Source organism: Entelurus aequoreus, linkage group LG03 (assembly GCF_033978785.1).
Source record: "Entelurus aequoreus isolate RoL-2023_Sb linkage group LG03, RoL_Eaeq_v1.1, whole genome shotgun sequence".
Classification (NCBI taxonomy): Eukaryota; Metazoa; Chordata; class Actinopteri; order Syngnathiformes; family Syngnathidae; genus Entelurus; species Entelurus aequoreus.
In genome coordinates this window covers 41,640,457-41,652,036 of record NC_084733.1, presented here as the reverse complement: position 1 = coordinate 41,652,036, position 11,580 = coordinate 41,640,457, and the positions used below count along the sequence as shown (strand labels likewise).

Below are 11,580 nucleotides of genomic sequence, written 5' to 3'. Positions count from 1 at the left end.
TTCTGCAGCCTCCGTAGCAGAACCTCCAGGTTCTGTAACAGCTTCTTCCCTCAGGCCGTAAGACTCTTTGTTAGGACTTGGCAAGAATGAGGACTCGGTTGCAGACGGGAAACGTTTGACGCAGGCTTTTATTCTGCTGTTTTCTATGATCTCTCTTCAGACAGAGTGAATAAACAATTGGCTACAAACTCTATACTTGATATACTAGAGTAAAAAGGAAACGTAGCACAGGGCATAAAACAATAAACAGAAAATCACTCCAAAGGGAGGAAAAAGGACAATATCAAAATTTACACTGATCTAATAACAAAAGCAACAACCTATGATAAGCTACACAAAAGGAAAAGCGCTCACAAAGAGGAAGAGACAAAACGCTATAAACAGAAACTACTCTATAAAGAGTTAAGAAATATCTACAAATTAAAGCGCTCCAAGAGGAGGGAAAAAAAGGCAGAGCACTATGAAATTAGCTCAAACAAAACTGACCAAAAACTTTAGCAAATCAAAATCACTCTTCAGAGGGAACAGAGAAATCAAAGAATAAATCAAGGCAATACTCAACGACTTGGACGAGACTGTGGAAGACTGCTGGAGGTACACGACGAGACGAAACACTCTGGCACAGGACAGGAGGAGGACGAGACATTTATACACATGAGGGAGGGTGACACAGGTGGGCACAATCAGGCAATCAGGAGAGACATCAGACCAGTGAAACAGGAGGAAGGGCAAGTGATCTGAAATGAGAGGGAGAGTTAACATTTCAAAATAAAACAGGATATGACAAGACCACATGAAACCAGACAAAACTTCACCCAGGTGTGACACTCTTGAACACATCAAAATAATTCCCTCAATTCCCCCCCAAAAATGGATTAACTCGCTGGAATAAAAAAGACAATATAACATACATCCATAAACGTGGATGCATATGAAAAAGTGCAATATATTTATCTGTACAGTAATCTATTTATTTATATCTGCACCTTATTGCTCTTTTATCCTGCACTACAACGATCTATTGCAACAAAATGTTGTTCTTATCTGTACTGTAAAGTTCAAATTTGAATGACAATAAAAGGAAGTCTAACTCTAAGTCTAAGTCTAAATAACGAGTATAATTTTTTTTCTTCACAAAAATACTCATGGAAAAGCAAAAAGTATATTACTTTAAAACTACCCTGACAAGTATATTTTATCCAAAAAGTTACCTAAGTTAGTGTAATGGAGTAAATGTAACGCTTTACTACACACCAGAATTTGGGTTTACTCTTTTGTCTGTATTCACTTGGTATCGGATCGATACTAAAACTAGCAGTATCGCCCACCCTTACCAGAAAGTTCTTATAATAATCAGCTTATAAGGAAACAAGGTAGTTGAAATGATAATGTCACAATTGATCAACAGATACTGGCGCTTGCTTATGTATATTGTTCTACAAAGTACTTCCAGATCAAAGATTCGAGTCCCACGTTGATATCACCATGACAGCTGTATCTTACCTTTTCTCTGGCTCCCTGCTTAAACCAACTTTTCATTGTCAATAAAAGAATAATCTATAGCGAGGCGGCACGGCCACGGAATTTCTGGCGTGGGTGGGCCGTGCACGTCATCACAGATGAATCAAAGCAAGGAGCGCCTTCTTTTCCTCCTCACAGTACCAATCAACACAAACAAGCAAGCTGTGGCCCCTGGCAACATGGCGGAGTACCGACAGATCACTTTTGATAAAGTAGTAGTGGAGGGAAAGTAACACAAGCTCAAGAAGTGGAAAACAATTATTTAATGAAAATATATACAGCCTAAAAACAGTATAAAATTTGCATTTTCATACCAAAGTGGTGATAATTTACGTACAAAATGTAAAACAATGTCAGTAAACATGCACACACACACTATGAACACAAGTATTGGGACACATCTGGAAGCGATCAAGGTGCACTGCCTGGCTGCAACCAGCAGAGGCGCTACTGAGTCATTCTCAAGCGCATGTGATGTCAGGGACGAGATGTTTTATTTCCATGCTGAGGCTTATCCACACAATTTCAACACTGGCATGGAAACAGGAGTTTAGAACATTCAGAGTGAGATTCTCCTGTCCCTTTATTAACGTAATTGAGGGGGTCCCCACAGCTATCTGTACCTAAAGACGGGAGCATGAATCATTATATAATGCCTATTCCAAATAATACACAGTGGTACCTCAACTTAAAGGGGAAATGCAATTTTTGGGGCGTGAATTTTGCCTGTCGTTCACAATCCTTATGAGAGACAAGAACACACTATTTTTTTTTTGCATTCTAATTTGTAGGGACGGTGTGGCGAAGTTGGTAGAGTGGCCGTGCCAGCAATCGGAGAGTTGCTGGTTACTGGGGTTCAATCCCCACCTTCTACCATCCTAGTCACGTCCGTTGTGTCCTTGGGCAAGACACTTCACCCATGCTCCTGATGGCTGCTGGTTAGCGCCTTGCATGGCAGCTCCCGCCATCAGTGTGTGAATGTTTGTGTGAATGGGTGAATGTGGAAATACTGTCAAAGCGCTTTGAGTACCTTGAAGGTAGAAAAGCGCTATACAAGTATAACCCATTTATCATTTATTTAATAATCATCTCGTTCTATGTGGCATTTACACCACCAACTCATGCTGGTCCTAACTCTCTCGGCTTCTGTCTGCTGCAACCTTTCACCCTCTCTTTGTGCTCGCTCAGCTTCTATAACCAGTATTTTATCCTTCGTATATTCAGCTTCAAAAACATAAGATTGTAAATCCTCATTTGTCCGAAAAATAGTTGTCTATTACGAAGTCTGCCATGATCAGAGCACACATGCGTTAGTTGCCGGAAGTAGGAAGTGCGTTGCTATGGGCACTGAAATAAATGCACTGAGGAAATACGTTAGAGTATTGCTTAAAAAGAGCACAATACGGTAAATATTGTACGTAGGTCGGTAGGTCGTGAGTTCAAACCCCGGCCGAGTCATACCAAAGACTATAAAAATGGGACCCATTACTACCCTGCTTGGCACTCAGCATCAAGGGTTGGAATTGGGGGTTAAATCACCAAAATGATTCCTGGGCGCAGCCACCACTGCTGCTCACTGCTCCCCTCACCTCGCAGGGGGTGAACAAGGGGATGGGTCAAATGCAGAGGACAAATTTCACCACACCTAGTGTGTGTGTGACAATAATTGGTATTGTTATGAATGTGTCTGTTACTACATTATATATATATATATATATATATATATATATATATATATATATATATATATATATATATATATATATATATATATATATATATATATATATATATATATATATATATATATATATATATATATATATATATGTATATATATATATGTGTATATATATGTATATATATATATATATATATATATATATATATATATATATATATATATATATATATATGTATATATATATATATATATATATATATATATATATATATATATATATGTATATATATATATATATGTGTATATATATGTATATATATATATATATATATATATATATATATATATATATATATATATATATATATATATATATGTATACATATATATATATGTGTATATATATGTACATATATATATATATATATATATATATATATATATATATATATATATATATATGTATATATATATGTATATATATGTATACATATATATACACACATATATATATACATATATATATATACATATATATATATATATATATATATATATATATATATATATATATATATATATATATATATATATATATATATATATATATATATATATATATATATATATATATATACTTACAGTGTGTATAGTTGATAGAGGGCTTTGAAGGCTACTTTGGGGACTCATGTTAGCAACATCTTGAAAGCGTTTTTTTGTTGTTTTCAGAATCTTAAAAACAAACAAACAACAAAAGACATGCAGTCTTGTCTCTCATAATGATTGTGAATGATAAGGCAATTTCTTTTTTAAAAAGTGCAGTTCCCCTTAAGTGTGTTTTGAGATAAAGCTGTCTCTCGGCTAATTGTTATGCAGTAAAGTTCTTTCACACCAGACTCGTCCAACCATGCATTTATCAGGTTGGGAAGTGGTCAATTCTGAGTGTACTGTTACGTCCTGCTGGAATGTTTCTACGAGTTGACTCGTACAGCTTGAAAGAAAACATTTAGAGGTTTGGCAACAATCAGAGAGGAAAATCTTACACAGAAACAGAGTGCGTATGTGTGTGGGTGTGTGTGAGTGTGTGTGTTTGTGTGTGTGTAGTCTGCAAAGCATGGTGTGACTCATGTAATGATGTCAACACTGCATCGCACTAACTTGCCCTTTTCTTTGTCTGGTAAGGCAAAGATGGATGCTCCTTGTCAGATTATAAGGCAGGAATTCATCACTTCAGTCTCTGCCTCTTCAAGTCTTGACTTAAAACCACAAAGTGGCGGTGAAGGGTGGTTGTGGGCGGGGTTAGTCATCTCAACACACAGCCACGCTGTACGCAGGGGCAGGCGTTTGTGGCGTGCTCTTGTCGGCCATCTTGGCAGCGCTGGCCCCCATCAAGAGGCCTCCGCCGGTGGCCCCCATCAAGGGGCTTCCGCCAGTGGCCCCCATCAAGGGGTCTCCGCCGGTGGCCACCATGTGACGATGGCCACTGCTGTGCACGAATATCTCGCCGCAGCGCTTGCCCACCAGGTAGACGATCTCCATGATGGAGAGAACGATGCACACTATGCTGGTCACCACCATGAAGATGGTGAAGATCTTCTTCTCGGTGGGCCTGGAGATGAAGCAGTCCACCTTGTTGGGACACGGCTTCTGCTCGCACTTGATGAGCAGCGGGAAGTCGTAGCCCTCGTAGATGTGGTAGAGCAGGTAGACAAAGGTGGTGTCCACAAGCACTTTAAAGACCAAGGTGAAGACGTACGTCCACCACAGGCCGCCACGCTTCTTGCCGGTGTTCTTGTAAAGGGGGCGGACGTTCTCGCCGTACTTGTTGCGGTTTTTGCGCTCCCGGTCATCCCTGTAGGCCACGTGCATCACCACCAGGAAGGACGGGCAGGTGACGAAGATGAGCTGCAGGGCCCACAGCCTGACGTGCGACACGGGGAAGAAGTGGTCGTAGCACACGTTGTGGCAGCCCGGTTGGAGCGTGTTGCATTTGAAGTCCTTCTGCTCGTCGCCCCACACTTTCTCGGCCGCCACCACGAATACGAGCACCCTGAAGACGAACACGAGGGAGAGCCACACTCGCCCGAAGGCGGTGGAGTACTTGTTGACCCCGCTGAGGAGGCCCTGGAGGAAAGCCCAGTTCATATCGAAGAACTTTCACGCTGCTGAGGAAAATTCAAAAGATATGATTATTGTCACAGGAACATGACGTTAGATCTTTATTGATGCGATCTGTGTCTGTGAATACAGCCGTAACTCAACTTGAGAGCGTTTTGAGATAAGAGCTGTCCCTCAGCTTATTGTTATGCTTTAAGTTGCAAGAAAAAATTGGAGTTACGAGTATGTGAAGAAAGAAAGTGTGTGTGAAGGACAGTGCTGAGAAGAAGAAGCGGATGGTATAGAGCAGTGGTTCTTAACCTGGGTTTGATCGAACCCTAGGGGTTCGGTGAGTCGGCCTCAGGGCTTCGGCGGATGTCAAAACACACCCGACTCATCGTGTAAATAAAAACTTCTCTATCGGCGTATTACGGATACGGCAACAGCTGACTGATTTGCAGGTGTGTAATTTGTTGTGAGTTTATGCACTGTGTTGGTTTTGTTCTTTGAACAAGGTGATGTTCATGCACGGTTCTTTTTGTGCACCAGTAAAAAAAACATGGTAACACTTTAGTATGGGGAACACATTCACCATTAATTAGTTGCTTATTAACATGCAAATTAGTAACATATTGGCTCTTAACTAGTCATTATTAAGTACTTATTAATGCCTTATTCGGCATGGCCTTATTATAACCCTAAGCCTCTAACCCTAACCCTAACCCTAACCAAATAAGTCAAAATGAAGTCTTTATTACTTAGAATATGTTCCCCTAGTGTCCAAATAACTCTAAATTAAGTCTTTGTTACTTAGAATATGTTCCCCATACTAAAGTGTTACCAAAAACATAACTTTGTCTTGAATTTGAATTTTTTTTTTAAATTTTTCACTAAAGAAGGGTTTGGTGAATGCGCAGATGAAAACCACTGGTTGGTAGGTAGGTAGGTAGGTAGGTAGGTAGGTAGGTAGGTAGGTAGGTAGGTAGGTAGGTAGGTAGGTAGGTAGGTAGGTAGGGATGGATGGATGGATGGATAGATAGACAGATAGACAGATAGACAGATAGACAGATAGTACTTTATTGATTCCTTGGGGAGAGTTCCCTCAGGAAAATAAAAATTCCAGCAGCAGTGTACAGAATTGAGATAGAATTGAAAAAGTAAATAATGGAGGTATAAATGGAAATAAAATAGAAAATATAACAATAAAAATAAAAAGTAACAATAAGAATAAAAATATAAAAGCAAAAATAGGAATATAACAAGAGGAGCTAGGCAGTAGTGATATTCATTGAATAAAGGAATAAATAATTTTAAAAAACATGACCGAAAGTGTTACCAACTTTGTGAAGCAGTTGGAGCATATCACTGCTCGTCTGCACCATACTGAAGCAGAATGAGTGTAACACCAACCAAGAATGTTAAAAAAATATCTAAAACCCAGACGTTTATCCATGAAAATATGGAGAAGCTGCTGAATGTGTTTGACGGAGAAGCAGCTGTAAGGTGATACTATCGAAGCCCACTATCCAAGGTTACATTACGTCATAGAAGCGCTGTAGGAGTTGATACTACGTTTCAATTTATTGTTTTTTAATAATTATACATTTCTTATCCAAAAGTTTTTCTTTTTAAAAGGCACGTTATATATTAAAATGTAGCTGTTTTGGGGGAGGGCAGGCACCGATTAAATTGATTTCAATTCATTTCAATGGGAGGTGTTACTTTGAGTTACGAGTGTTTTGAGTTAAGAGCTCCGTCACAGAACCAATATGTAAAACGTAAGTTGAGGTATTATGGGGTTTTTTTCTAGGTCACTAGTGTGATCTCATTAGAACAACCCGAGTGAAATAAAAGTCAAAAAGGCTAACTCAAAAATCGGATTTGTGTGACTGTGGCGGCAAACACTTCCTTCGATGTTCATGCGTCGTCGTGTTGCGTTCAAGGAACCTCAGTTAAAGTCGACGCTGCTATGTTAAAGTCAACATTCAACTTTTCTACACCAGCATAATCATGGTCGATAGAAGGTGTTTAAAAAGCGACAAAAACAACAAAATCCGCCTGGATTTCGGTATGAAAATACATGTATATTACTCACAGGGATGTAGTTGTATTGGCGGCGGAGCAGCACTCCGAAGAAAGTCAGCGAGGAGAATCAGAGCGGAGTTGAGTAGAGGACGGAGGAGTGAGAAGAGAGGAGGGAGGAGCTGTTGTCTGCCGTCACTTCATAACACGCAGCCCGCACAGGTGAAACATTGCTGCTAAATGCACCGCAAATTTACTTTTTTCCCCACAATTATTTTCTTAACAAGCAAATATGATGCCATTTTATTTCAATGTTAATTTCTCACAAGTATGTTTTTTTTAAACACAACTCGACCAATCGAAGACTGGATTTGTAAAACACATGCAGGACTAATAGTTGGATAAGGAAATTGATGGATGGTCACAGAGGGCAACAATGTATCCCACCTGACAAGTTTCATTCCAATACACAAGAAGATGGAAGTACAGCATAGTTGTGCCATCTACTGGATAATTTTGGTATATAAAAAAAGCTTTATCACAGGACAGGGCTCTTTAAAAAACACTACACACAATTAGCACAGCCATACAAACAATTGGCAGAATAATTCGCAATTTGTTGTAAAAAGTATACACTTCATTAAAATAATATGTCTCATCACCCAACACATCCTTGTATGGCTGCGGCTTAAATTTGATTACAGATCTCCTCCATTCGCTTGTAGACACTGATCATAAATTCTCTTCTTTAAGCACCTTCCTGTCTTTCTCTACTTCTTGCATGACCTCCATCTCCATCTGGTTCTATTGTGGTTGAAGACAGATTAACTTACCTGCTGCTTTTAATACAAACCCCGTTTCCATATGAGTTGGGAAATTGTGTTAAATGTAAATATAAACGGAATACAATTATTTGCGAATCCCTTTCAACCCATATTCAACTGAATGCACTACAAAGACCAGATATTTGATGTTCAAACTCATAAACTTTTTTTTTTTTTGCAAATAATAATTAACTTAGAATTTCATGGCTGCAACACATGCCAAAGCAGTTGGGAAAGGGCATGTTCACCACTGTGTTACATGGCCTTTCCTTTTAACAACACTCAGTAAATGTTTGGGAACTGAGGAGACACATTTTTTTAAGCTTCTCAGGTGGAATTCTTACCCATTCTTGCTTGATGTTCAGCTTAAGTTGTTCAACAGTCCGGGGGTTTACGTTGTGGTATTTTAGGCTTCATAATGTGCCACACATTTTCAATGGGAGACAGGTCTGGACTACAGGCAGGCCAGTCTACCCGCACTCTTTTACTATGAAGCCACGTTGATGTAACATGTGGCTTGGCATTGTCTTGCTGAAATAAGCAGGGGCGTCCATGGTAACATTGCTTGGATGCAGGGCCGGCCCGTGGCATAGGCCGTATAGGCAAATGCTAAGGGCGCCGTCTATCAGGGGGCGCCAAGCCAGTGCCACAAATGTTGGAAAAAAAAAAAGTTGGTACTATTATTTCTAAATACAAAAAATAATCGCACGTTAATTAAAATGCAAAGTAAAGCCTATTTAATAGAAATATTATTTATTAAAACATTACGCCCCCCCCCCCCCCCCCCCCCCGCACGGTGCGCCCCCTCCCTTCCCGTATCATGACTCTTACCACATCAAAAAATCAACACAAGATGTCAAAACGGCCAAAACTGTCAGGTGCCCAGGGAAGTAAAAATAGAAAAGAAGAGGCGGAGAAACAAGAAAAAGACAGAGGTAGCAGGTAGGTAACGTTAGCCTACATGAAATTATTTGTCTGTTACAGAATGTGATAGTAACCTGGCTTTTTAGCATTAAGCTAATGTTACATGATTCGGCAATTGCTAATCATAAATAGCTAGTTCTGTTTTAACGTCGGGTTAATATTGTGGAGGGGGCTAAATTGTTGTGGAAAATAATAATGTAACGTTAGGTAATTACAGTACTCCCACCTTACATTCCTCAGGGACATTTGTATTAGATCTTTTAAGCAGGTGTTTTTTGTTTACATTGTTATTTTCCTTCTGGTTAGCTAATGTTTGCCCTGCAGGTAATAGTCACTTTTCCACCCCTTTATATATTAGGTATAGTTGTAAGCCTAGTTGTTAAAGTGCACATCATTAATGTTAATTAAGCAATATCACATGAGAGGGAATGCTGTTTTTTAATTTGAGCACTGCTGTGATTCGGTTAAAGATAATCATAACATAACATTCTCATATAATATGTTAATTTGCTTTCTTTAAGTAAAAAAAAGGTCAAAGACAAAGCTATTCGGTTTCTTGTGAGTATACACTTCACTGCCGATGTGGGGGGGGGGGGGGGCACCTAAAATCTTGCCTAGGGCGCCAGATTGGTTAGGGCCAGGCCTGCTTGGATGGCAACATATGTTGCTCCAAAACCTGTATGTACCTTTCAGCATTAATGGCGCCTTCACAGATGTGTATGTTACCCATGTCTTGGGCACTAATACAAACCCATACCATCACAGATACTGGCTTTTCAACTTAGCGCCTATAACAATCCGGATGGTTATTTTCCTCTTTGGTCCGGAGGACATGACGTGCACAGTTTCCAAAAACAATTTGAAATGTGGACTCGTCAGACCACAGAACACTTTTCCACTTTGTATCAGTCCATCTTAGATGAGCTCAGGCCCAGCGAAGCCGACAGCGTTTCTGGGTGTTGTTGATAAACGGTTTTCGCCTTGCATAGTAGAGTTTTAACTTGCACTTACAGATTTAGCGACCAACTGTAGTTACTGACAGTGTGTTTCTGAAGTGTTCCTGAGCCCATGTGGTGATATCCTTTACACACTGATGTCGCTTGTTGATGCAGTACAGCCTGAGGGATCGAAGGTCACGGCTTAGCTGCTTACGTGCAGTGATTTCTCCAGATTCTCTGAACCCTTTGATGATATTACGGACCGTAGATGGTGAAATCCCTAAATTCCTTGCAATAGCTGGTTGAGAAATGTTTTTCTTAAACTGTTCAACAATTTGCTCACGCATTTGTTGACAAAGTCGTGACCCTCGCCCCATCCTTGTTTGTGAATGACTGAGCATTTCATGGAATCTACTTTTATACCCAATCATGGCACCCACCTGTTCCCAATTTGCCTGTTCACCTGTGGGATGTTCCAAATAAGTGTTTGATGAGCATTCCTCAACTTTATCAGTATTTATTGCCACCTTTCCCAACTTCTTTGTCACATGTTGCTGACATCAAATTCTAAAGTTAATGATTATTTGCAAAAACAAATTTTTTTATCAGTTAGAACATCAAATATGTTGTCTTTGTAGCGTATTCAACTGAATATGGGTTGAAAATGATCTGCAAATCATTGTATTCCATTTATATTTACATCTAACACAATTTCCCAACTCATATGGAAACGGGGTTTGTAGTTCTTATACACTTGGTGTGTCTACTACAACTAGTATTTGTGATGGTCTAGTACAAGGATTCTAAAACTAGTGATAGGCCAAATAATCACTTGAATAAAGTACTGTGTTTTATTTTCCTATATTACTGTATCTAGTCATTACACAGTGTTACTGTTCAAACTGTTTGAGAAGCACTAGTCCAGTGAATCCAGGAAGTGTTTTGGTATTGCACAGAAGGGACTTTGTGATACGTGTCTGTGTGATTAGTGTATTAGTTTAGCGGTTTGGCAACAATCAAAGAGGAACATCTTACACAGAACAGTGTGTGTGTATTGTTTTGCAAAAAAAGAGTGAGGTGGACAATGGGTTTATAGTTGTGCAAAGGCTTCACTTCTTGAGTGTGAGTTTTTTCTAAAAGTGTGATACTTTTTTTTTTAGTACATAAACAATTCTAAAAAATAAAACCCACTATCTTGAGTAAAATATTTTCCACCGAGGGCCACATACTGAAAAATGCAAAGAATGCTGTGTGACACTTTAATGTTATTATACATTTTTGAGGCAGAGGTTGAGAAGTTTGTATCAAAAGAAAAGTTGCCATAAACGCCATATATAAACAATGTAACATACACAGTGCGTTGTACAGATAAATAATTATGTAGTTGTCAATACTAATTAAATTCAGGGAGGTCACAGGAATTTCTGTGCCCCATAATTGAGAAGCACTGATTTAGAGTGGATCACATTCACTATTTGTGGTGTGTATGTGTGTTAAGTACCAATGACAAAGAAACCAATGTCACTAATGTAAGTAGCTGGTGTCCCACCTCTATAATCACAATTTACAC

At 39.1% G+C, this 11,580-nt stretch overlaps 1 protein-coding gene across 2 annotated transcripts; it reads right to left on the bottom strand.

Annotated features, from left to right (window-relative positions):
* Nucleotides 1-3,851: 3,851 nt before the first annotated feature.
* On the bottom strand, nt 3,852-7,475 carry gjb10 (gap junction protein beta 10). Of its 2 annotated transcripts, none has more exons than XM_062041835.1 (2): nt 7,398-7,475; nt 3,852-5,370 (listed from the first exon to the last, which is right to left on the bottom strand). In XM_062041835.1, exon 2 carries the CDS (start codon nt 5,348-5,350, stop codon nt 4,514-4,516), a length of 837 nt encoding a protein of 278 aa, XP_061897819.1. In that variant the 5' UTR covers nt 5,351-5,370; nt 7,398-7,475; the 3' UTR covers nt 3,852-4,513. The 2 variants fall into 2 exon arrangements, with proteins under 2 accessions (XP_061897819.1, XP_061897820.1); XM_062041836.1 differs by having other exon boundaries at nt 3,852-5,367; nt 7,398-7,440.
* Nucleotides 7,476-11,580: the final 4,105 nt, after the last annotated feature.